Source organism: Giraffa tippelskirchi, chromosome 1 (genome assembly GCF_054371585.1).
Source record: "Giraffa tippelskirchi isolate mGirTip1 chromosome 1, T2T-mGirTip1v1.2.pri, whole genome shotgun sequence".
Lineage (NCBI taxonomy): Eukaryota > Metazoa > Chordata > Mammalia > Artiodactyla > Giraffidae > Giraffa > Giraffa tippelskirchi.
In genome coordinates this window covers 177661610-177686561 of record NC_137275.1, presented here as the reverse complement: position 1 = coordinate 177686561, position 24952 = coordinate 177661610, and the positions used below count along the sequence as shown (strand labels likewise).

General features: G+C 48.2%; 3 protein-coding genes and 1 long non-coding RNA gene across 11 annotated transcripts; 2 read left to right on the top strand and 2 right to left on the bottom strand.

Annotated features, from left to right (window-relative positions):
- Nucleotides 1-543: 543 nt before the first annotated feature.
- Nucleotides 544-9374, bottom strand: CA9 (carbonic anhydrase 9). 4 transcript variants are annotated; one of them, XM_081509418.1, is made up of 11 exons: nucleotides 7591-9374; nucleotides 6761-6790; nucleotides 6324-6494; nucleotides 6057-6199; nucleotides 5883-5975; nucleotides 4756-4822; nucleotides 1863-2020; nucleotides 1545-1689; nucleotides 1390-1416; nucleotides 893-974; nucleotides 544-760 (listed from the first exon to the last, which is right to left on the bottom strand). In XM_081509418.1, exons 1-11 carry the CDS (start codon nucleotides 8198-8200, stop codon nucleotides 694-696), a joined length of 1593 nt encoding a protein of 530 aa, XP_081365544.1. In that variant the 5' UTR covers nucleotides 8201-9374; the 3' UTR covers nucleotides 544-693. The 4 variants fall into 4 exon arrangements, 3 of the variants coding, with proteins under 3 accessions (XP_081365544.1, XP_081365563.1, XP_081365552.1); XM_081509437.1 differs by having other exon boundaries at nucleotides 899-974; nucleotides 7591-7972; XR_014059329.1 differs by lacking the exon at nucleotides 1390-1416 and having other exon boundaries at nucleotides 1520-1689; nucleotides 7591-7972.
- On the top strand, nucleotides 6344-13338 carry LOC145513532 (uncharacterized). The gene is made up of 6 exons (XR_014059477.1): nucleotides 6344-6574; nucleotides 6807-6857; nucleotides 7766-7893; nucleotides 10252-10497; nucleotides 10620-10989; nucleotides 13129-13338. It is a non-coding gene; the product is annotated as an uncharacterized LOC145513532 (long non-coding RNA).
- A 3304-nt stretch (nucleotides 13339-16642) lies between these two features.
- ARHGEF39 (Rho guanine nucleotide exchange factor 39) lies at nucleotides 16643-20297 on the top strand. Of its 4 annotated transcripts, none has more exons than XM_081509876.1 (9): nucleotides 16643-16843; nucleotides 16983-17077; nucleotides 17466-17586; nucleotides 17843-17961; nucleotides 18550-18620; nucleotides 18874-19002; nucleotides 19173-19402; nucleotides 19668-19741; nucleotides 19925-20297. In XM_081509876.1, the coding sequence occupies exons 1-9, from the start codon at nucleotides 16706-16708 to the stop codon at nucleotides 19938-19940; spliced, it is 993 nt and encodes a 330-aa protein (XP_081366002.1). In that variant the 5' UTR covers nucleotides 16643-16705; the 3' UTR covers nucleotides 19941-20297. The 4 variants fall into 4 exon arrangements, with proteins under 4 accessions (XP_081366002.1, XP_081365994.1, XP_081365989.1 ...); XM_081509868.1 differs by having other exon boundaries at nucleotides 19653-19741; nucleotides 19928-20297; XM_081509863.1 differs by having other exon boundaries at nucleotides 19653-19741.
- A 266-nt stretch (nucleotides 20298-20563) lies between these two features.
- CCDC107 (coiled-coil domain containing 107) lies at nucleotides 20564-23213 on the bottom strand. 2 transcript variants are annotated; one of them, XM_081509934.1, is made up of 6 exons: nucleotides 23051-23213; nucleotides 22807-22961; nucleotides 21288-21351; nucleotides 21110-21200; nucleotides 20900-21012; nucleotides 20564-20816 (listed from the first exon to the last, which is right to left on the bottom strand). In XM_081509934.1, exons 1-6 carry the CDS (start codon nucleotides 23154-23156, stop codon nucleotides 20569-20571), a joined length of 777 nt encoding a protein of 258 aa, XP_081366060.1. In that variant the 5' UTR covers nucleotides 23157-23213; the 3' UTR covers nucleotides 20564-20568. The 2 variants fall into 2 exon arrangements, with proteins under 2 accessions (XP_081366060.1, XP_081366070.1); XM_081509944.1 differs by having other exon boundaries at nucleotides 21288-21348.
- Between the last annotated feature and the right edge of the window lie 1739 nt (nucleotides 23214-24952).

Here is a 24952-nt window from a genome sequence, read left to right as displayed (position 1 = left end):
ACACACGGTCATTCCAACACTACAGGTCATTTCTTGTCTGCTTCCTGATGACATCTATGTTAGGCAGACTCCTGCTGCCTCATCAAAGATGTCCACACCCTAATCCTGTGAAATGTCATCTGACATGGGAAAAGGACTTTGCAGTCAAGTTAAGGATTCTGAGATGGGGAGATTATTCTAGGTTAACTGGGTGGGCCCAACATAATCACAAGGGTCCTTATAAGAGGGCAACAAGAAGGTTCAAAGCAGTTGTAGGTGATGTGACAATGGAAGCAAGAGATTGGAGTGATGCAAGGAAGGGGCCACAAGCCAAGGAATGTTTGGCTTCTAGAAGCTGAAAAAGGCAGGAAAATATTCTCGCCTCAAGAATGTCCAGAGGGAACCAACCCTGACAACACCTAGACTTTAGCCCATAAGATTCATTTTGGACATCTGACCTCTAGAACTCTAAGAGAATAAATTTCCATTGCCATTAAGTTTGTGGTAGTTTGTTATAGCAGATAGGAAATGAATGCACCATCCTTTTGATTTAGGAGACAAGGATTTGTTTTCCACAGGTTTTATTAGAAATATTTATTTTTAAAAATGTCTTTGGAGGTTTAAAAGGAAGTGGTGTAATGAACAGGACAGTCTTCAGCTGCCCCTCAGATTCCTCTGACCAGCTTCTCTGCATATTCTCCAAGTGGCAGGCCTCTAGGCAACAGTCTCTGTGACCTCTGCTGGGTGGTAGCTAACACTCCCTTTGGTCTCACTTGGGTGTCTACACAACAGGGAAGCCTAATCAGAAATCTCACCAGGGATGAGCTCATTTGCGTGCAATTTGCATGGAGCTGCTCTGGAGTCCACTTGGAGAGGTAGGGGCTGGGCCTGAGGGAGAGGGTCAGTATAATACCTTTGCTGCCTTCTCATTTGCACAAGGAAGGCGATGCTGGTAGCAGCAAAGAGGAGGCCAAAAACCAGGGCCAGGATGTCACCTGGAGGGAGGAGGAAAGAGACTGCCTCAGGGAGTGAAAAGGAGCCTGTAAGATTCCCTCAGAGCTGCTACCACCTGCACCCCACCCCACCAGCTCTGTCCCAAGTTATTCCACTGCTCCCTGTGTCTCCAGCAGGGGCCAGCTAAGGGATGGAGGTGGGTACACAAGAAGGGGTAAGATAAACACCTTTTTCCTCCTTAAAGACAAAAGAAGTTGCTTGGGAAGGAGGACTGGAGGAGTTTTTTTGAGCTTCATTCTGACCAACTCTTACTCTGGGGATGACAGTGTAAGCCCCACCTTGATCCAACACTATCCTATTGGGCTTGGAGTCTGTTCTGCAGAAACGTAGAGGTAGCAATGGTGGTCCTGACTAGCCCCTGGCTGAACAGTGCCAAGGGAGGGGGCACAGACTCACCAGCAGCAAGACAGGAATTCAGGTGGACTGAAGAGAAAAAGCAGATGTTAGAGCTGGGGGCTGTGACCACCAGTGACAGACAAGTGAGGACACAAGAGTGGATGAGGGCCCTGTGGCTGGAGAGTGGGGCCCAGCATCAGTAGACAAAGCTGCACCTGGTTCAGTAGTCCTAGAGCTGCCATCCACGCCAGCGGGGAAGGAGGCCTCAATTATTCGCCCATTCAAAGGCTGCGTAGCTCGGAAGTTCAGCTGTAGCCGAGAGTCATCAGGTCCCCACAGGGAGTCACAGAGGGTGTGGAGCTGGGGAGGTCAGCAGACAGTGGGCGGTGGGCTCATAACACAGAAGCAAAAGGGTCACAGGCTTACAGCCAGCACCTCAGGGCTCCACGGTCCACGTCCCCCTCTTCCCCCACACGGCCCCTTCATCTCTTTCTGCCTCCATCCCCTATGTCACCACCACAGCCCAACCCCACCTGCTTAGCACTCAGCTTTACTGTCTGGTTGAACACAGTCCAGATGACCCCCTGGGCACAGGGGGGTGTGGTGAGAGACCCCTCATATCGGAAGTAGCGGCTGAGGTCAGAGGGCAGCAGTGCAGACACATCCAGTCCTGGGACCCAAGTCTCAGAGTCTGTGGAGAGGACATGTGCTGGAGTCCAACCTATATTGACCTTCTCTCATACACACACCAAAGCTCTGGGGTAGAATAATACATTTTTAAATCCCAGAAGCCAAGCTGACCCAACTCCCTGAGGCTATTTCTTCACTGAGTGTATCCCTTCCCATAACTCAGCACAGGCCATGACTCAGTAGAAAGTAAAAGGCTTTGGGGCTCACAGAGTAAGAGAACTGCTCCTATGGCCCTCCTTCTGGGTCTTCACTCTTACTTTGCATACTGTGATAACATGCTGGAATGCAGATGTAAGCCCAGAGTGAATCAAAAGAGAAAATGAGTAATTTTCTGAATAATTTGTAATTTGAATAATTTGTAAATAAATGGAATGTGAAGTCAAGTGGGCCTTAGAAAGCATCACTATGAACAAAGCTAGTGGAGGTGATGGAATTCCAGTTGAGCTATTTCAAATCCTCAAAGGGGATGCTGTGAAAGTGCTGCACTCAATATGCCAGCAAATTTGGAAAACTCAGCAGTGGCCACAGGACTGGACGAGGTCAGTCTTCGTTCCAATCCCAAAGAAAGGTAATGCCAAAGAATGCTCAAACTACCGCACAATTGCACTCATCTCACATGCTAGTAAAGTAATGCTCAAAATTCTCCAAGCCAGACTTCAGCAATACATGAACCGTGAACTTCCAGATGTTCAAGCTGGTTTTAGAAAAGGCAGAGGAACCAGAGATCAAATTGCCAATATCCGCTGGATCATCAAAAAAGCAAGAGAGTTCCAGAAAAACATCTATTTCTGCTTTATTGACTATGCGAAAGCCTTTGACTGTGTAGATCACAATAAACTGTGGACAATTCTGAAAGAGATGGGAATACCAGACCATCTGACCTGTCTCTTGAGAAACCTGTATGCAGGTCAAGAAGCAACAGTTAGAACTGGACATGGAACAACAGACTGGTTCCAAATAGGAAAAGGAGTACATCAAGGCTGTATATTGTCACCCTGCTTATTTAACTTATATGCAGAGTACATCATGAGAAACGCTGGGCTGGAAGAAACACAAGCTGGAATCAAGATTGCCAGGAGAAATATCAATAACCTCAGATATGTGGATGATACCACCCTTATGGCAGAAAGTGAAGAACTAAAGAGCCTCTTGATGAAAGTGAAAGAGGAGAGTGAAAAAGTTGGCTTAAAGCTCAATGTTCAGAAAACTAAGATTCATGGCATCTGGTCCCATCACTTCATGGGAAATAGATGGGCAAACAGTGCAAACAGTGTCAGACTTTATTTTTTTGGGCTCCAAAATCACTGCTGATGGTGACTGCAGCCATGAAATTAAAAGACGCTTACTCCTTGGAAGGAAGGTTATGGCCAATCTAGATAGCATATTTAAAAGCAGAGACATTACTTTGCCAACAAAAGTCCGTCTAGTCAAGGCTATGGTTTTTCCAGTGGTCATGTATGGATGTGAGAGTTGGACGGTGAAGAAAGCTGAGCGCGGAAGAATTGATGCTTTTGAACTGTGGTGTTGGAGAAGACTCTTGAGAGTCCCTTGGACTGCAAAGAGATCCAATCAATCCATCCTAAAGGAGATCAATCCTGGGTGTTCATTGGAAGGACTGATGTTGAAGCTGAAACTCCAATACTTTGGCCGCCTCATGCGAAGAGTTGACTTATTGGAAAAGACCCTGATGCTGGGTAGGATTGGGGGCAGGAGGAGAAGGGGACGACAGAGGATGAGATGGTTGGATGGCATCACCGACTCGACGGACATGGGTTTGGGTAGACTCCGGGAGTTGGTGATGGACAGAGAGGCCTGGTGTGCTGCAATTCATGGGGTCTCAAAGAGTCAGACACGACTGAGTGACTGAACTGAACTGAACCTATAACTATAAAAGACAGACACAAAAGCTCAAAAAGCACAGTTCTCTTTAGTTTGGCAAAACGTAAGATCCAGCTGGGTGAGGTTTAAAATGAGCTAGAGTGACTAAGAAGGAAAATAAGATTTCCAACAACATTATTTACAAATTTAAAATATTTGATGCTGGGCTTCCCTGGTGGCTCAGTGGTAAAAGAATGCCTGCCAATGCAGAGGACATAGGTTCAGTCCCTTGCCCAGGAAAGATCCCACATGCTGCAGAGCAACTAAGCCCAGGCACCACAACTATTGAGCCTGTGCTCTAGAGCCTGGAACCGCAACTACGGAACCTGCATGCTGCAAATACTGAAGCCCGCATGCCCTAGAGCCTGTGCTCCACAACAAGAGAAGCCACTGCATTGAGAAGACTGCATACTGCAACTACAGAATAGCCCCCACTCGCTGCAACTAGAAAAAGCCTGCACAGCAGTGAAGACCCAGCACAGTCAATAATAAATAAAATTATTTTTTAAAATAAAATCAAATATTTGATGCTTTAAAAGAGTAACAGTTCTCAGAAAAATTTTAGCTCTCCAGACTCAACCCCTGGAGCTCCAAACACTGTTTTTTGGTTTTATTTGGTTTTCATCTTATCTTGGTTTCTGTTTGATTTTTAAACAAAAAACCTGTGGGCAGCAGTTTGCTTTGCCTGTTTGCTGTGTTCAGCTTCATAGTTATTATCAAGGTCACAGTAAGCCAGTTCACACTTCAACCCCCTTCTCTGTGGGAGGGAGCCCTTCTCCATGCTCAGACCTGAGGCTCCCCAAGGATGGTTCTTTATGACAAGGGTATGAAGAGTAGGAGCCAGACCAACAAACTGACCTTTCTCGGTGATTTCTCCCAAACGTGACAGCAACTGTTCGTAGGCACTGTTTTCTTCTGGGCCTTCCTAGGAGATGACAGTGCAAGATAAATGAATACATGTATCTAGAGTCATGGTTGGAGGCCTGTAGGTGATGTGGATTCCCATAATCCTCCCTCATTCCCCAGCTCTGAGAATGCTGGGGAAACACAAAATCATATATATTATTCCTCAAAGTCCATTTACTTCTACTTTGCAAACTGATCTAACTAGGTGGACTCATTTTCAGTGGCAAATTGGAGGAGGAGGAGGATGCTGGGCCATTTTACTAGGATACAAGGCTCTTAATGATGGGCTCTACTTATTTTTCCAGGCTCGCTTATCACTAACTCTGTACGTATTCCATGGTCCTGCCACAGACAACCCCAATAACCTTTGTGTTCATGGTACCTCTGCATTCACCTTAATAATTCATGAGTTTGACTTTTGGAACCAGGACATGCTATTTCCAAGGTGCTTCTCTGCAGTGCTGTGAGGCTGGTGTTTATGAGTCAGGGAGGCAGTGAGTCTAACAGATGTTTCACCATCCACAGGTGTCTCACCATCCTTCCTTCCTACTAGCCTCTTCTAATCATTGTGTTTGTACCCTTGATCAGTACAGGTCCAAAGAGGTCAAATGCTTCTCTAGACTCAGTGCATTTTGCAAAGGGGAAATTATGGGTTATAAATGTATTAGAGAAATGACTCTTCCTTTTGACCATTCCCCACATCTGCCAGTCCCCACATGGGCCATATTCTGAGTCTTCGCGTGTACTTCGCTCTGCATGGAGTATCTCTTTTTCTTTCCCACTAGCGAAGGCTTCAAGTTTTACCTCCTCTGTGAGGCCTTCCCTGACTACCTCTTTGTCTATGTGTCCTGTGTATATGTCTACCCGGTCAGCCTCCCTCACTGGCTGTGGGGAGACAGGATCCACGGTTTCAGGATCTTTTTTTGTGGCCCAGAGCCTGGCTCACAGTGGACGTTAATGAAAGAACTAATGAGGGAATGAAGATGACAGCCAGGTGCGGGGATGGTAGTTTCTGGGGCAAGATACTCTGAGCCCGAGGGCGTAAAGAAGCAGAGGTGGGCGGTGTCTAGGGCTGGTACCTGCAGAAAGGCGGCCAAGACGGCCAAGCCCCCTGGGCGCCCCAAGGCCTCGTCAAATTCCTCAAATGCTGTGCTGAGGTGAACCACGTGAATCTGGAGAAGACACGGTAGGATTGGGCGAGAGCCCTTACCCGGCACCCCACTTCGACCCTTCGCGGACAGCTGCGCGCTCACCTCGGCAGGAAAACGGTGACCATCAACCGTGTGTTCCGAGCCCGGGCGACCCGCGGCCCCCCAGTGCAAATGTAACTGCAGGGCCCGGTACTCCTGCCCGGGACCCAAGGCCATCTTCAGCCCGGAAGGCAGATTCAGCTGCACTGTGTGGTGAGAGGCAGGTGAGCCGGGGCCCGCCCCACCCTCAGCCTAACTTCCAATCACCGTCCCCTCATTTCCAAGTAGACTCCGCCCCTTCCCTGAGGCTCCGCCCCGAGGCCGCCTCACCGGTGTGGCCATTGTTGCACAGGCGCAGTTTGGGTTGTGGCGGGAGCTCAAAGCCTAGGAGTTCCAGGGGTCGCAGGGCTGGACAAAACGCGGTGAGCTCCGGGCGCAAGTCTACCGGGGACTGAAAGCGGCCAGCGCAGGCTGGGGACACCTGGGGCCATGGCGGAGCGCCTGGAGTGGGGAAGTGTGTACAGGAAGTTTGAAGACAAGATCAGGAACTTTTAGGGAAGCGGAGTAGAAAAAGTGATGAGGTCGAGTCAGGCGGCATCCGGGAGGGAAACAGAGATAAAGGATGCGGGGGTCGGGGTTGGCGGGGGACAGGCAGCGGGTGATGTCGGGGACTGGCAGACGTGGATGAGAGGTGAGAGGCATGCGTGTTCGGGCATCAGCAGAGCTGGGTGCCCAGACTGGGTCTGTGTAGGGGGTGGGTGTCTCACCTCCATAGCGCCAATGACTGTGGCCATTCCCTGCATAAATGAGAAGAATGAAGAGGCTGATTTTTGAGCCCAGGCCCTCCCCATCGGCCAAAAAGAGGTGGGTCATCCTCACTAGCAGCGTTCACAAACTCAAATTCTTACAAAAGCATAGCAGGTAACAGAAACGCCAGAAACAGGCACAGTAGGTTGCAGCCAAATAAAACGCCACAGCTTGATGGGCCACACAAAGATTCTGCTAGCCCCGCTTGCAACCACTGTCTTAGGGTCTGAAGTGGGTGGAGACCTCAGTTCCCAGGCCCGGATTAGTAGACCATTTTTCTCCTTTAGACATCCCTCCTCCCCACTCGCCCTCTTTCCTTTCTGATCTCCATCTCCTTTTCCAAAGTTCCTGGCTTGAGGGTCAAGATACCAGGTTCCTCTACCTGCTGTTTCCTTCTTCCTGGCTCTCGTTTTCCTCATCTGTAGACTGAAGATGTGGTGATTTCTCCAAACCCTTCCTGCTCTTCCTCTCGTACCAACCCCCCATCCTTCCTCTTCTCCTCATACTTTTCTCTCCACATTCCTATCTCTTTCTCCTCTCCAACCTCCCCCTTTCTTTTCTGTCTCTTCCTGCATACCTCTCTCCATCTGTGTCCCTTTTTTTGGTCTCTTCGTCTAACTCTGAAAGGGGGTAAGGGGCTAGTGGTAAGGGAGCTCCTGGGGTTGGGAAAAATCACTGTCAGAGCATAGGCTCCTCTCCTTCCCTGAATAATCCCTCCCTGGGCTGAGGTTTAATGGGGGGGAGCACCAACCTCCTGGAGCCTAGGTTTGCAAAGCTGATGACCCCTTACCTTTTTCGTCTCTGTGGGCATCATTCTGGGGGCCTTGAGTGTCCCTGGGTGCCTCAACAGTTGGTAGATCCTCTAACTTCAGAGAATTCCTTTCTCCTGGGTCCGTCTTCAATCCAGGTAGGTCCTCTTCTCCAGGTGAGTTCTCCTTCCCGGGTATATCCTCTTCACTGGGCAGGTCCTCCTCACCGAGTGGATCATCTTCCCCAGATGAATCTTCTCCCGTGGTGGGAGCACCCTGCATCCAGAGCAGGCTCTGGGGATGGGCAGGCACCAGAAGGAGCAGTAACAGCAGCAATTGCACAGGTGGGCCTTGGGCAGGGGCGGGAATCCACAGAGGGAGCCTGGGGCTGGGGCACAGGGGAGCCATGCGGCTGACTGTGGGGTGTCCTGGGATATGGTGTGTACGGGCTGTACGTGCATTGGAAACAGGAGGTGGGTGGGGGAGGAGCAAGCCTGGAGGGGAGCAGGCTGACTCACAGAAGGCCCTTTTGGAGATGGAGCCAAAGTCCTGTGGGTCTAACTGGCCCTGTGCCCCCTCCCCGATAGCAAGGTGGGAATAGGGTGGAGTGAGGGGCAGGTATGTGCCCAGGCAGAAGGTTATCGGGGTCATGGGCTCAGCCTGGAACCCAAGGCACCACCTGGCACTATACAGGTTCTCCCTGGCACCGCCCGACTGCTAGTCAGCCAGCTTCAGCTAACCCTGGCCTGCTTCCCAGCCCCAGGCAGCTGGGGCCCCCACATCCTCTGGCTGAGAGGGGAAGCTGCGCATATATACATCCCTGGCTGGACCAGGGAGCAGGTAAAGGGGTAGGGCAAGCTCCTGGAGGAGTCTGGGGGTGGGAGAGTGGATAGATGGGTAGGTAGGATGCAAATTTGAATATGAATGGACAGCTGCATATATTCACGAGTCTCTGATGGGTTAAAACTGAATTTAATATTCATCATATTACACCTCTGCTCAAAAACCTTCATTGGCTTCCCACACTCTGCAAAGTATCTTCCATTTGCCTATCTTCTCTCTCCAGCTGACTTCAAGTCCCTTCAAAATCTTACCCAAGAGACTTTTCCATCTTATCTCCTACTACTCTCCCTCATATTCTAGCCAAATTAAACTATTCATTTTTTAAAAGCTTTGACCACTTTTGTCCATCTATTTCTCACTGCTGGGAATGCCTTTCACTCTTCTGTTTATTTAGCATCTACCATATGTCAGGCTAGAGGTATGGAAACAAGACACAGTCCCTGTCCTGAGGAACTCACTGTCTGGTGAGTGAGGGCAAAACTATCATAATATTTGGGGGAGACAGATGAATTCTTCCTCAGAAAGTAACACAGAAGTTGGCAAAATCTGATCAGGGTTTAAAGAAGTAGCAGTTCAATTGGTTAAAAAAAAAAAAAAATGGGGGAGATGGGATCCTGGGCAAAAGAGAAATACCAAATATTTTGAGCAGGAGAGTGACAGAATCCATATCTCACACTAGGTTATGTTGAGGGGTGGTGTGGAGCACGGATTGGAGGGGGAAAGTGGGTGCAAAGAGGTGAAGAGTGAGAGGACCCCAAGAATGGGCTTGGGGTTCCCAGTCTGCCTATTCACTTAACATTTGATGAGCCCCCTCCAGTCCTCCAGGCATGGTCCTAGGCCTTAGGGATGCAGCGCTAACCTGGAGAACAGTCTCTGCCATTCTGTAGCTCACATTCTAGTAAGGCCCCAGTGGCTTCGACAAACCAGAAGACAGTAAGGCCATCTCAGGTGATTCTTCTCTGGGGCTCATATTCAGTAGGTACGTACACCATTACGGTTGTATAGGCTAATTAAATATGTTGAACATTTATAATCTGGTTTGTTAACTAGCCCCTAACTCCAGGGTGCTCCTGCTACCCCACTCCCCTCTGGAGACTCTCCTAGCCTTATGACCTCTTATCTAAAGAAGTAATGCTTGGCACAGCACAGGCTCTAGGACACCACTTGAGTGTCCCATCCAGTTTCCACTCTGGATCAGTACTTACATACCCATTACTGTGTTATATAGTTTTACTATCTCCTCTGTGTAAATTCCTTTTATTATTCAAGACTCACCTCATACAACCACTATGGAGAACAGTATGGAGCTTCCTTAAAAAACTAAAAATAGAACCATCATATGATCCAGCAATCCCACACCTGAGCAAACCATAATTCGAAAAGATATATGCACCAACCCAGTGTTCACTGCAGCACTATTTACAATAGCCAAGACATAGAAGCAACCCAAATATCCATTGACAGATGAGTAGATAAAGAAGATGTGGGGGTGTGTATGTGTGTGTGTGTAATACTACAGAGCCATAAAAAAGCATGAAACAACACCATTTGCAGCAACATGGGTGGATCTAGAGATTGTCATAGTTAAGTAAAGTAAGTCAGAGAAACAAATACCATGATATCATTTATATGTGGAATCCAAACAAAATGATACAAATGAACTTATTTACAAAACAGAAATAGATTCACAGAATTAGAAAACACGCTTATGGTTACCAAAGGGGAAAGGTAAAGGGGAGGGATAAAATAGGAGGTTGGGATTAACATATGTACACTACTATGTGTAAAATAGATAACCAACAAGAACCTACTGTATAGCACAAAGAACTCTACTCAATATTCTGTAATAACCAATACAGGAAAAGAATCTGGAAAAGGATGGATATATGTGTATGTATAACTGATTCACTTTGCTATACATCTGAAACTAACACTTTGTATATCAACTATACTCCAAAAAAAAAAAGAAAAGACTCAGCTCAAAGGCCATCTCCTCCAGGAAGTCTTCCTTGACCAACTCTACACCACAGGAAGAGATTTCTGGTGACTGAACCACCACAGTTCTTTGCCTTCCCTAATTTGCTTACCATCAAATTCATATTAAGGTGATTTATGACATTATATCTGCTCTAATAGCCTCGAGGTTCATAAGGACAGGGTCCAGTATTTGATTGAGTCCATCTTATATTCAACAGTCTTTTATTATTGATCATTTTTCTCTTTTCAGATCACTGTGCCAGGGCTTAAGAAAAACCAGACTAAGATGGCTTCCCTGCCTTCAGAAGCCCATTGACAATGACCTGTGTATGTCAAACCACAATTATTCCAGGAGTAGGACATCACATTTCTACAGCACCCTAAACTGTGTGCCTTGTCAGAGTGACTGTCATACTGTATGCCAAAACTTGTATGGTTGAACAACAGCTATGCTCCAAGCAGCCATCTTAGGAGGTAGTCAGTCTACCAATCTAGGTTGCCATTTCTGGAGCTAAATTAAGAGCCATCCATGGCAATCCAATCAGCCACTCCTGATGGTCAGCTCATTGCCTTGGGCAGCTGTGTTGTCAGAACCTTGGTTGGACCCAGATACATGGAAGGTACATGATAATATCTAAATTGGATAGGCCTGGATAAGACAGAAGGTGATAATGACTAATCTAATTGAGATGGAAGAGGTCATGGGAAGGACAGAGAACAGGAACACCATGCTACCTGAAGTCTGGAGTTTGCATGTTGGAGAACTCCAAGTCTGGAGTTCTAGATGTTGCAGAACTTTCTCCAACATCAATCATAGTTTTATTTCATACTCCCTTTCCAAATGTTTTGAATGTTTCCATTCAAAATCTTTTTCTGTTTTAAATCTCTGTCATGGTCTCCTTGTACACTTCTCTGTGGTGTTTCTCTGTCTCCACACATCTCCCCTCTGTCTCTGCTGTGTTTTCTCAGTATTTCAGAGTCCAGATCTACATCGAGGTGCAGCTCTGTGTTCTGGTGCCCAAATTTCCCAAGTGCCATTCTCCATGGGTGCTGTCTCTTGAGCTCTCCGTCTCTGTGTGTGACTGTGTCTCTGGTCTGGGTGGGGAATGTGGACTCTGATCCTGGAGCGAGCCTTTGCAACTGGGAGTCTGCCAAACTCTAGAACAGGTTTGAGCTCCCAGAGTCTTGTTTCCTGGGTCTCCCTAGGTTGGGACAGAGTGTACTCAGGGCTGATTGACTAGGTCACCCCCCTTTTCCTGTCTTGGTCTGGCACACACTTCTCTGTGGTTGCTTAAGGCCAGGTCTTTGGTCATTAGGGTCTGTGTCTTAAGACATCGAGAGCCATGTCTCTGCTTATGCTATGGCTGCAGAGAAGGGAGCTATTTACTGGTGAAGCAGGAGAAAAATCCCCCTATTCCCCAGATGTGGACCGGAAGCAAAGACAAATCACGGCCCTTCTGGGGCTCTGGGGACTGCCCTGTAATTCGAGCCCACATCACCATCTGTATTATTTTCCTAGGACTGCTATAACAAATTTCCGCAAACTGGGTGGCTTAAAGCAACCAAGGTTTATTCTCTCACAGTTCTGAAAATGAGGAGTCTGAAATTAAGGTGTTGGTAGGGCCCTGTTCCTTCTGAAGGTTCAAAGGCCTCTTTCAGCTTCTGGTGGCTCCAGGCATTCCTCGGCTTGTGGCTGCATAACTTCAATCTGTGCTTCTGACTTCACATGGCCTTCTCTTGTCCGTGTGTCTTCTACTGGCTGTCTCTTTTTTTTTTTTTGACAGGTGAGAAGGAGATTTATTTAGAGGGAACATACTCCACAGAGAGAGTGTGGGCCATCTCAGAAGGTGAAAGCAGCCCTGGCTGTCTCTTATAGGAACACTTATCATTGGATTTAGGGCCCACCAGCATAATCCAGGATGATCTTAAGATTCTTAATTTAACTGCATCTACAAAAACCCTTTTTCCAAATAGAGTCACATTCACAGGTTCGAAGGGTTAGGACATGGACTTATCTTTATGGGGGTCACCATTTAGCCCACTGTACCATCAGCCATTTTGGAACTGAGGTGAACACACAGGGTGATGTGTTGGAGACCCTCATGCCTTCTGTCTATACCTCTCTTCATGTTGTAGGCAATTTCATCTACTCCCGTGGCTTCTGTAAACTGATGACAGCCAAGTATCCCCAGGTTGGACTCTGCTCATTTCAGATTTGTAACCGTCTGCCTAATGGATGTCCCCACTTGGATCTCCCACAAGTATCTCAAATTCAACAGGCCTCTAGCCAAATTCCTCTGTCCCCCAACCTACTTCTACCCTCTACCAAGTGGTGTTAAGTCAGAAACCTGGTACCATCTTTTCTTTAATTTTTTCCTTCACCTCTGACATTGTCATCAAGCCCTATGGATTCTACCTTCTAAACTTTTCATCCTTGTGTTTCATCCTAGGCTACACTTCTATCACCTCTTACCTAGATAACTGCATCTGCCTCCTAATGGGTCTTGCTGAGTCCAGCTAGCCAGGGTGATCTCTCTAAAATGTACATATCATCTTCCTCTCTATTTAAGACTTTTGAATGTTTCCCATTGCCCTTAAGATAAAGTCCATAGTATTTGACATGGCCTTCAGAGGCCTGCTGTTGCCTTGTTTTCCTTGATTGGTTTGAACCTAGGTGGGGCCAATCAGAATGAAGCTCTGTGTTTCAAGTATTTGATGACTGAGGGAACTCACTTTCACTTTGTCCAAACATGGATAAGGAAGCACGCAACCTCTGGAACTGTGGGCAGCCACCTTGTAACCCCAATGGAAGCCAGCTTTAAGATGAAGATAAAACCATGAAAGACAGAGAGGAACTGTGGAAAGCAGTCCTTGGGCTAAACTAACCCTAGAGCCTGTATCTGGACTGTAACCTGTATCTGGACTTTTCAGTTACATGAGCCAATAAATTATTGTTAAGCCACTTTGAATTGACTGTTTGTGACATAGTCTTACTGATATAAATTCCCTCTATAGCCTGTGTCTATGTCTCCAGTCTCCTTTCTCATCACACTTTCCTTTGCAATCTGCTCCAGTCTTACTAAACTTCTGGCAGTTTCTTGAATGCATCACGTGTGTGTGTGTGTGTGTGTGTGTGTGTGTGTGTACTTCTGGCAGTTTCTTGAATGCATCACGTGTGTGTGTGTGTGTGTGTGTGTGTGTGTGTGTGTGTATTTTATCTCCAATCCCTTATCCATGCTATTTTTCTTTCTACCTCACCCACACTGCCAGCTCTGCCTAGTCAAGCTTTGTTCTGTTTATTCTCCTGGCATCCTTCAGTTCACATGTTACTTCCTCTGAGAAGCCTCCCTGACCCCTAGATTAGGGTCAGTCCCTTCCTCCTGCATGCAGAGAAGCCTGTATTTCCTTTGTAATGTGTATCTCACTTTATGGTGACTCCTTACCATGTCTGTCATGCTGGACTAAAAGCATTCATAAGGGCATGGGTCACATTCCTCTTGTTCCCCATCTTCATGCCTAGCATAGGACCTGATGCATGAGAGGCATTTAATATTTTTTAAATATTGATTTATTTGGCTGCTTTGGGTCTCAGTTGCGGCATGTGGGATCTTTGTTGCCTCTTGTAGGCTCTTTCGTTGGGGTCCATGAACTCTCTAGTTGTGTGGTGAAGGCTTTGCAGTTGCGGTGCTCAGGTTTAGTTGCCCTGCAGCATGTGGGATCTTAGTTCCCCAACCAGGGATCAAACCTGTGTCCCCTGCATTGCATGGTGGATTCTTAACCACTGGGCCACCAGGGAAGTCACAAGGCATTTGATTTTTGTGGAATGACTGGTGGTTATTGTTTAAAGCATCCTGAGAGCGTCTCCAGCAGCCAGTGAGTTGAAAACAGAGATTAAGGGCAATTAAAGGATAGAGAAAAAAAATTTTCTTTTTTTTTTTTGGCTGTGCCACACAGCTTACAGAATCTTAGTTCCTGACCAAGGATTGAACCCGGGCTCCAGCAGTAAAAGCACCAAGTCCTAACCACTGGACCACCAAAGAATCACCTTCACTCCTTTATTTTCGTTTTTTTTTAAATAAAATATATTTTAAGAATAGAGAGACTTCCCCAGTGGTCTAGTGGTTAAGAGTCCACCTTCCAATGCAGGGGGTGTGGGCTCAATCCTTGGTCTGGGAACTAAGATCCCACATGCCACAGGATTTTATTTTAAAAAATAAATAAAATTTAAAGGATAGAGAGGTTGTTGACTGCCCTCTGATCTTCTTCCTTGTCCCCTGCCCCTTCCTTTAGCTTTAGGAGGGCTTGTGGGTTGAGTCAGTTCCAGGCAGACTGTGGTGTGCCTGACTTGCTCTGTGGGACACTTGGTCTCCAGGGAATCAGTTGTCTCCAAGTGTCCTCAGTGTGTCTTGCTCAGCTTTGCCCTCCTCTGCCTCAAAAGTTGAATGATTTCCCCACCTGAGCTCACAGTTGACTCTATTCCCATCTCCTCTTCCATCCACCTAAAGCATACTCACACACTGGCAGGACATCCAGACACCCTCATCATCAACTGTGCCCCCAGGGGTTATGCTCTGTTCTCATCACCGGGGCTCATGGTGATGCCAGTTATCATGAGATGACCTGTCCCCTTCCACCCTGCAGCTCTTAGTGTGGACTGTCCCACATCCACCTGAGACTGTAACCAGTCCTCCACCCATATGGTATCACCAGTTCCCCTGTGACCCGTCCAAGGTACAGTCTGACCCAAACTCTCTTACCTCCACCAAGCTCTTCAAATTGTTTTTCCCTGATCTAAGTCCAGCATTTCTCTTTCCTCAGAATTCTTAGAATGTCAGAGAGCTAGAGGTGACCTCAGAACCCTGACAATATCTTGGTTTTTGGCTTTGGGCCTGGATTCCTATGAGTTATCAGTGGTAGTAATGGGGCCTAAGGTTTCTAACTAACATTTTGGGTTTTAATACCACTTTTTTCTTTTTTTCTAATTACAAAGTAACACATGCATGCTCAAGCAGAAAACTTGAGGAAAGCAGAAAAGTATAAGGGAATTTTAAAAATCACACTTTTTATCCCATTCACCCCTTTAACCTTAGTGATCCAGTACCTCTTACAGCTTAGGTGCTTCATAAATATTTGTTGAATTATCTTTGGTCCCATCACCCAGAGATAAAAACCACAACTACTTTTTGATTGTTTATCCTTCCAGTCATATATTTTGTTGTTGTTCAGTCGCTTAGTCATGTCTGACTCTGCAACCCCGTGGACTGCAGCACACCAGGCTTCCCTGATTATACCTAAATAGATCATATTATGCAGCTTTATGGCCTGCTTTTTTCCTCTCGGCAATATACTAAGTGTTTCCCCAAATTAATGGCTTTTTTACATCATTTTCAATGCTTTCATATCATTCCTTCAAATGGCCATACCATAATTTTCCTAGCTAATTCTCTACCATTGGGCATTAAAGTGACTTTCAGTTTTCTATTGTTACAAACAACATTTTGCCACCCATCCTAGTATATATATTTTTGTCCACATATCTGTTTTTTTAGGATGCATTACTAGAAGTGGAATTGCTGGGTCATTAAGAGTAGGCACGTTTTAAGATATCTCATACATACTGACAAAATGGCACTGCTAATTTACCCTCCAGGGCTACTGTCAGTTTTCAGAAAGACCTAAGTAAGGAAAATGTAGTACCTTTTATCTCTGACTAGGTAACACAGGCTAATCAACTCCAAGCTTTTACCTTTGGCCAGAATTACAGCAATTCCGACCCACCAGGTTAGTTACTGACATTTGCTGACCGGAAGCTAACTGGCTATCAGGCTTTGGATCAGTATGAAACGAGAAAACGAGTTAGTGACTTAAAACCGAGGAACTTTTGTCCAGCGGCCAAAATATTCAAAACCTGGTGACCCGTGAGGATTCCTAGTGGTGAAAAGACTGGGGACAGCTGGACCCCAGCGTTTGGCACGGGTCCACGACAGAATCTCAATTCTACAGGTGGGACACTTGAGACCCTGCCAGTGTCTAAACCTCCAAGTATCCTGACTCAAAGTCCAGGCTGCTGTCCCAACTTAGTGCCACTCAAAGGAGGGCCACCCACTTGCCGCACCCTGCTCGGCCCTGGCAAGAGCCGCATACCTGCAGCGCCGCCGTGGCACTGACCTGATGCGGTTTAGCGAGCCGCTGCGCATGCCCTCGCCTGCGCACATCCTCCAGGCGCCAGGGGGCGCACTCCCCTCAAGGGCCCGCCCCAGCAGCCCCGCCTCCGGGTCCGTTTGGATTCGAATCTCCGGCGGGCTACGTCTGGAAGTGGCAACCCCTCAGTCCGGCATGGAGAGCCCGGCCCCCGGTGCCCGGTGCCCGGTGCAAGAGCAGCGTGCCCGTTGGGAGCGGAAACGCGCCTGCACTGCCCGGGAGCTGCTGGAGACCGAGCGGCGCTACCAGGAACAGCTGGGGCTGGTGGCCACGGTGCGGACCCCACAGTCTCCCGTAGGGGGCGGGGACCCCAGGGAGTGGGAGGGTGCCTACGAGGTCGGTGACCTAGCGGCGCCTTGGCACCAGCCTCCTCTTTCTGCGGACTACATACCGGTATTCTCTTCTTCTGCAGTACTTCGTGGGAATTTTGAGAGCCAAAGGCACCCTGCGACCACCAGAGCTCCAGGCCCTCTTTGGGCCCTGGGAACTCATTTACGGTGCCAGCCTGTGAGTAGAAGGGGAGTGGGGAGAGAGGAGGAGGGAGACCTGGTTTCTGGCAGTGCAGAGAGCTCAGAGTAGGGGAGATCCAGGTTCACATCCAGAGTCTGCCAGTTAACTCCCCTGTGGTCTTGGCCCAGTGCCTTAATCTGCCCCAGTTCTCCAGCCACTTGCTGTTCAGTCGCTAAGTCGTGTGGGAATCTTTGCGACCCCATGGACTACAGCACTCCAGGCTCCCCGTCCATCACCATCTCCCAGAGTTCGCTCAGATTCATATCCACTGAGTCCCCTCCCACAAAATGGGGCAGTACTATCTCCAGGGCAGGGTTATGAGAATTAAGAGAGGTGGTGCTTGAGTAGTTCTTGGGCTGCTCTTTTATTGTCCTGACCCACACAGAGAGCTGCTTCCCTACCTCGAAGGAGGGCGCTGGGGACAGGGGTTGGAGGGCTTCTGCAACCACCTGGAGCTCTACATCCAATTTGCTGCCAATGTTGAGAGGTCCCGAACCATCCTGCAGGTAACTTGATAACTTCAAGTCCTTACCCTTGTCCTTTGTACATTTCCTCTTTATCTGGAGACCCAAATTTCATTCATATTATTCTTGCATTTATAGAGCCCTGTGGATGCCCAGCTCTAGGTTAAGTTTCCAGTAGTGGGATGGGGTTCTCTCAGGAGCATACAGCTTCCTGAGGGCCTGGGATGTGTACACAGAAGAATGCAATGTAAGGAGGGGGCTTCTCTCCCTGCTGCCAACCCTTTGCTTGTCATTCTAGGAGCAGCTAAAGAAGAGCAAACATTTCCGGAGATTTGTGCGACTTCAGGAAGGTCGCCCTGAGTTTGGGGGCCTTCAGCTCCAGGACCTGCTCCCTCTGCCTCTGCAGAGGCTCCAACAGTGAGTGAACTCACCCTGACTCAGCCAACTTCTCTTAGAATTCTGCGTCTGTACGATGGCTGCTCTCAATCTCTGTGGGATTTCATGGGATCTGTCCCACGGTCTCTCTCCTGGGACAAACTGCTCCTCAAAATTTCCTGCAAGAGTAAATGTGAACCCACTGGAGTACCTGGGCTGTGCAGCCTCACGCCCTTAGCTGGGATTGTTTAACTTAAGCTGAAGTGAGGGGTCTGTGATAAGGCTAGTAACAAGGTTTCTGGAGATGAAAGGCTTAGAATTTCTGTCCCTGGGAATGAGTTAAGAACTTATACTCAGTTGTTCGTAGCATCCTCCTTGGGTTGATTAACTTTCACCTTGGGATCTGGTCTCCTGACTTGTACGGTCTGCCTCCCTGACTCGTCAGTGTGGGATGGAAGAGGGTCATATGGAGTGAACCCAGGTTCTGAGTCCCAGATGGAAGAGGGGGGTAAAACAGCCACAGGCAGGTCTTCCCTGGCTCCCCAACTGAAGTTTGTACAGGGGGTGATCTGTGTCAGGCAGAGGAAATTGTGCCCAGCTCTACTTCCCCTCATAGACTTCTAATTCCAGGTATGAGAATCTTGCTGTTGCTTTGGCTGAAAACACAGGTCCCAACAGCCCTGAACACAAACAGCTCACAAGTATGTTCTTGCTCTTCCACAGCATTTCTTGGAGATTGCTTCTTCTGTTCCCTTTCTGGTTCTGACCTCCAACCATGTATGATATGCCCCAATCTTCCAATGACGTGTATACAATGTTCCTACTGCCCTACCTCTACTCTTCCAAGACATTAGACTCTGACCCTAGTCCTGTCTGGATTAGCCTGTCTTTCACCATCACCATTCACCCACAGTCAAAGTTGTGCTGGGAGTGGGGCGTGGAATATCATTCTAGGGGCTGCCCGGCTGATAAGTGAGACTGTCCAGAGAGTCCACACCATCGGTCAGAAACAGAAGAATGAACAGCATCTCCGGCGTGTCCAGGCTCTGCTCAGCGGACGGCAAGCAAAGGGGCTCATCTCAGGTAGTCCATGTGCATGCTTCCCCTTAATCTGCAAACCGCCCTTTTCTCACCCCCATCCTCTATTGCCAGCACATTCCACCCGGCTCCCATTTTCTCAGCCTCCCTTTCCTTTTATTCTGTGGGTTGTAGTCCTGAAGCTGCATCAGAATAACGCATCTCCCACCTCTCAGGTCGCTGGTTCCTACGCCAGGGATGGCTATTGGTGGTGCCTCCCCAAGGGGAGCCTCGGCCCCGAATGTTCTTCCTCTTCTCTGATGCACTCCTCATGGCCAAGCCTCGACCCCCACTGCATCTGCTGCAGAGTGGCACCTTTGCCTGCCGGGCCCTCTACCCCATGGCCGAGTGTCAACTCCACAGGGTCTTTGGCCACTCAGGAGGCCCTTGTGGTGGACTGCTCAGCGTAAGTAACAGGCAAGAGCCCTAGGCAGGGTAGGAAAGGCCCAAAATATACCAAATGCCTTGCACTACTCATCTTCTTGGCCTAAGCCCCCCCCATAGGAACTGAGTCACCTGCACTGAGAGGATACCAGGGCTTGGGGTTCATACCTGGTTCCCACTTCAGCCCTAAATTACTGCCATGGAAACAGCAGGGCCTTTGGCTTAAGGCTGGGCCTTTCTGAGCCATGTGCTAAGAGGTGATCTCTCTCTAGCTGTCCTTTCCCCAGGAGAAGCTACTGCTTATGTCCACAGACCAGGAGGAGCTGTCGCACTGGTACCACAGTCTGACTCTGGCCATCAGGTAAGTTGTTTTCCCTCAGGAAGAGTGCTGTGGTGAGGCCCAGGAGCTGGAGACGGCACTGCTGAGCCTATTTCATGTCTGGAACCCACCCCCAACCCCCAGGCATGCCCCTGTCCAACACCCCAGCTGATTTTGTCGGAATAGAGTGCTCATGCCAGTGCCTGAACCGTTTTCTCTCCACAGCAGCCAGAAGAACTAGAGGAATCTTACAAATTCCAGAGTCCAGAATACCGTGGGGATAGGTCAGAATCAGGAGTACAAAGGAATCTTACTAACAAAACACAGACTCTTCATGGTTTGAGAAGAATCATTTTGTGTTTGCCCGAGACCAAGACTCACCATGTCCTTTGACCAGCTCTTAAAGAATCAGGACACCAAGTCCGACTCAGCTGAACCAGCTCCGCCAATACAGAGGGACTGATAAGTTTAGTGCTGTGTCTGTGGACAGCTGTTTATCAAGGCTGCAGCTTTGCAAGCATGGCTGTTTTTATGTGTATATAGTTTCTATAATTTATTTCCCCACCGGATTTTAGTAAAGTTTTTCTTTTTTGGAGAAGCCATTTTGTCTCAGCTATGTGATATGAGAAAAGGGATTTTTGTGCCCTTAAGGCTGGCATGACTGTGGCCTCAGGAATACAAAGAAAAGGACTGGAGCTCCCTCTATCTTCTTGGCTCCTGCACTGGAAGGCGGCCTCTTTATGTCCTAATAAGGGAAGCTTTTCAAGAAGGCCTGGTTGTTCTTAGGCACCTAGTAAGTGGGGGTGGGTGTGGGTGGGTGTGTCCGTGTGTGTACAGCTGGAATGGAAAAAGCACACAGGAGCATCCAGTCACAAGAACAGACTCTGTTTTACTAAACCATCCACTGTTTTTCCTTCTTTCCAATGGGGGCTGTGATTGAGGCCCTGTGCTGCAGACTTCCTACATCTTCTCCTTAGCCCGGGCTCCATTTCCCTGGGAGGAGCTAAGTTCCTTGTCCCTGTGTTCCAATTTAGGGGCTCCTCCCAGGCCTGATTGTCACCAGCCTCTTCCTCGTCCTCCTCTATACAGAAGTCCTCAGGAAATGGTATACTGGCCTCTGTGAGGGGGGAGATCAGGCATGTTCCAGTTTCAGAGGCTTTGTCTCTACCTCCAGCAGACTCTCACCTCCCAACCCCGTACCTGGTTTTGGAACCTCCACATCCTTGTTCGGTTTGCTGTCTTGTAACAGCTGGTGGATGGTCTGTAGCTTCATGTGCAGAAGCTCCTGCTGGGCTCCAGCCAGGGTAGTCACACTGCAGATATGTCCATTCAGAGGCTGCCCAATCTCTGTCCCCGCCTCTCCCACCTACCACAAGTTCCCTCTAGCCACAGGGTCATTGCTCTCCTTACCGCTCAAAAAGGGGGTCCAGCTGGGCCATCAGAATGTTCAAGTGTTGCTCTGTCTGGGCCAGCTGTTGTGTCAGCTGGGCCAGCTGTTGCTCTGGGGGTATGGGAGAAAAGAGCAATGGTTACTTACTTTCTGCTGTCCCTTAATCCCCCACCAAACACAGACCTCTGCAAAACCCACCTGACTGCAATGAATCCTTCTTGCCTGCCTCTTCTTGGAGAACAGCAGCCTCATCTTTCCCCTGCTGTGGAAAAAGGCAAGGGGGATACTGCAGCAACAAGGACCTCAATAACCTCAGTTTCCAAAGCCAGATAAAGGCCAAGGATAATTTCAGATAGACAAAGCTAGTGGTTTTTTTTATCTCAGAGAATCACAATCATATCTAGTCCAGCTCCTCACTCAGGACAGGAAACAATATGTCAGTACACCCCATGCATAGTTGCTATTCAATCTACTAAAACACCTCCAGGAAGGAGAAGCTCTATCGTTTGATAAAGCTCTGGTTTAGTTTATACACAAAGCCAGACACAGTCCATCGAGAATCTTCTTTTCATGGTGCTGAGCAGAGCCTTCCAAAATCATCTTTTCAACATGACAGCCCCTCAGGAATTTGAAGGCAGTGGTCATACTCCCTGTCTTCTTTGATTTAATAGAACCAATGTTTTTCAGTCAGGGCTCATTTGACATGGTTTTCTCTGAGTGCTTTACTCTGGTTTAAGAGATAGCATTACCGACTCAATGGACATGAGTTTGAGCAAACTCTGGGAGATAGTGAAGGACTGGGAAACCTGACGCGCTGCAGTCCATGAGGTCACAGAGTCAGACACAACTTAGTGACTGAACCACAACAATGCTCTTAAAACAGTGCCCTCAAGAGAATAAAATTCTCCAGGAGTGTTCTGATCAGAAGATAAAAAGCGCAAAACCTCCTTCTGAGCATTGATTTGGGAAGTGGGTTATATCACACAACTGAACTTTGTCAACTAATAAAGTGCAGCCAAATTATGTTTCTTTCAGACTATACTTGGGTCCAAGAATAGAATTTATCTATCCTTGTTAAACTTCACCATTAAATTCAACCCCTCATCCTAGCCTGTCAAGTCTACTATGGATCATGATTAGCTAGCCCTCCTAGTGTCATGTCATCTCCAAATTGGCTCAGTCCTCTATTTCCCAATGTAAGTGATAGGGCCAGGGCTGAAGAGAAAGCCCCGGGAGGTACTACTTTCCATTTGAACAGTCTTAACCCACCAAAATGTACTGTCAGTTCACATTTCAGGGCCTCCTTCCCAAGGATAACTTGAGACTACTTAGTTCCTTGAACTCTAAAAACTCTGGCTACAGTAATCAACTGCTCGTGCCAAGCTTGGAAACTCACTAGGAACCGCCCTTACTTTAGTATGGACATTTGCTGGGTTCAAATCTTAGCTCCACCAGTTACCATCTCTGAGTGACCTTGAGCAAGTGACAACCTCTTCACTGGATTGTTGGAAGATTAAATGTGATGGTTACTATTTAAAATTAACCAAGGGCCCTTCACATCCATTACCTCGCTTTAACTAACCCCATCATGTTGGAAAGTTAGGGAACTCCTGTCTTCATTTTACAGAATGACGGGAAAATGTGTCTTGTTCTTGGTACCATGGCGCCCTCACGGAGATTCAGGGCCGGGGCATCCCCACCCCTGGTCGTCCCGCACCTGCAAACACTTGTACAGCACAAAAGCCACGGCGGCCGCGGTGTACAGCGCTCCCAAGGGCAGCGCCCTGGACCGAGCCCGCTCGCACTGGTTCTTGTAGGGCGGCGACTGCCGCCGGGGTTCCGCGGCCCCAGGGCCCACCTGGGCGGCGTCGCCTGAGGAGGAGGGCAGAGGCGGGTCAGTACTGCTGGGGCTTGGGGCCCGGGGGCAGTCCCAGCCTCCCTCCAGCAGCCCTCGCTGGTACCTGGGTGTGCCTGGCGGTCGGGGCTGCGGCGGTCTCCGAGCACCTCGGGCAGCGCAGACACAAGTAGCAGCCCCAGCGTACCCGCGAGCGACACCATGCTCGCCATTGCAGGCCAACAGGGGGACAACGCGGGAGGCGCCGGCGTTGTCGGACGCACCGGTGCACGCGCGCGCAGGCGCGTCCCCCAGCTATTCCAGCTCCCGGGCCTCCCAGGGAGGTCACGCCCACCTAGCGTGTGGGCGGGGCCAGACCTTATTTGCATAGGGCTGTGGGCTTAGCTTAGTTCATTAAAGAAACTAGTTCATTTCTTACCTCTATATAGTTATTCTGTTAGCCAGAATGTCTCCAGAAGCCTACATTCTTAGAAGGTTATACCGGGAGTGGTTTTTATGTGCCACGCCGCCAATCTCCTCACCCTAACTATAAAATAAATTTCCTCCTCGAGCTATAAAGGGCTTGAACGCAACGAAACTACCGAGGTTCGTGCTGAAGGCCTGTTTCCTAGGCTACACACGGAGGACTAGTTCCTCGTTTGCGCCTAGGGGAAAGTCCCCGGACCTTGGGCAGAGAGTGCCACGTGCCCGTGCACGTAGACCTCCCCTGTTTCTCACAACTAAGCCCGCCAAGAAGCGATCCCGCCCTGGGGCTGGGGAAGCCGAGCGGCGTGTGGCGGGGTGTCATCCGTCAGCTTCTATAGTTACGCAGGCAGTGCGCCTCCACGCGCACCAACCTCACGGGGCTCATTCTCAGCACGGCTGATTTTGCATTTTGTTTAGAAAGCACGTCTCATTTTAACAGCGACTATATAGCCAGACACAAAATTACATTGTCTCCAGGACGTTTCGAAGTAACTCTGTTTCTGCGCAGTTAACATCTATATACAACTTTCAGATCTCAACTTCCTGTATGTGCGTGTTCCCTTCATAAGTGGAAGCGAAAGTCGCTCAGTCGTGTCCAACTCTTTTCGACCCTATGGACTATACCCAGAACCCATAACTTCTGGCTTATTCATTAGTGCAGCTATTGTACTTTCTTCAAACCACTATTGTATGTCAATTATATTACAATAAACCATTTAAATTACTTTTAAATTAATCAACTAAAATTAATTACAAAAAGAAAATACAGCTAGATTGTAAATTTCATGAAAGCTGGGGCTATCTCTTTTTCTTTACCATGTTATTCCTATAGCCTAGCACAGCACCTGATGCTAGCAGGCACTCAATGAATCCTTGTTGAATGAAATTAATGTGTTCAAAACGACCCAACAGGTAAATATAATTAAAGTTTTTTAAAGAATGAGGAAACTAAGGTTCAGGAAGGTAAGAGGCCGAGGCAGAGATTTCAACCCTTTTCTGTCTGCATAAGATCTGCCACTCATCACCACCTATCCAGTCTCTCTCGCTTCTTCTCCAGAGTTGAGTAATCTTTCTCCTTTCCACATTGTCTTTTAATCATCTAGGATAGGGCCTTATTCCTAATTAGACCGAGAACTCTTTGAGGCAAGAAACGATTTCCCACTCACATTTATATCTCCAGAGCTTGGCATATAAGCAAGCAATTGGTAGGTATGTGTTAAACGAATGAGGTGTACGTGTGTAAAATAAATGAATGAAATACGGGTATATCTTTTTGTCCTTCCAGAAAGGAAGTGGGCAGGGCAGAGAGAGACCATCACTCAGGACAGTTGTCCCGTCTACCGGAATACCCAGAGGCAACCTGGCTTGGCAGTCCAAACCCCCACACTAAGCCAGTTGACAAAATCAATGTAAACAAGTTGTAATATGATAAATGGCCCCCAGCTGATTGTTGCCTTTAGGAACTCGGGCCCACTATTGCCCTTCTGATTTTTTTCCAATGGATCAATGAATCGGGATTTCAAAAAACTGGAACTCCAGTTTT

Bases quoted from the DNA above. Each gene is read 5' to 3' on its own strand.
- CA9 (XM_081509418.1), bottom strand. From the start codon at position 8,200: ATGACCCCGATAACCTTCTGCCTGGGCACATACCTGCCCCTCACTCCA. The intron at 4,823-5,882 runs GTACCAGCCCTA...GTCATCTCCTAG, and splicing joins TCTTGGCCGCCTTTCTGCAG to GAAGGCCCAGAAGAAAACAG. The intron at 1,690-1,862 runs GTGGGGTTGGGC...TGACCTCCCCAG, and splicing joins TAAAGCTGAGTGCTAAGCAG to CTCCACACCCTCTGTGACTC.
- ARHGEF39 (XM_081509855.1), top strand. From the start codon at position 16,706: ATGGAGAGCCCGGCCCCCGGTGCCCGGTGCCCGGTGCAAGAGCAGCGT. The intron at 17,587-17,842 runs GTAACTTGATAA...TTGTCATTCTAG, and splicing joins GGTCCCGAACCATCCTGCAG to GAGCAGCTAAAGAAGAGCAA. The intron at 19,403-19,652 runs GTAAGTAACAGG...ATCTCTCTCTAG, and splicing joins CTTGTGGTGGACTGCTCAGC to CTGTCCTTTCCCCAGGAGAA.
- CCDC107 (XM_081509934.1), bottom strand. From the start codon at position 23,156: ATGGCGAGCATGGTGTCGCTCGCGGGTACGCTGGGGCTGCTACTTGTG. The intron at 22,962-23,050 runs GTACCAGCGAGG...CCTCCTCCTCAG, and splicing joins CGACCGCCAGGCACACCCAG to GCGACGCCGCCCAGGTGGGC. The intron at 21,013-21,109 runs GTAAGGAGAGCA...ACATATCTGCAG, and splicing joins CTGGACCCCCTTTTTGAGCG to TGTGACTACCCTGGCTGGAG.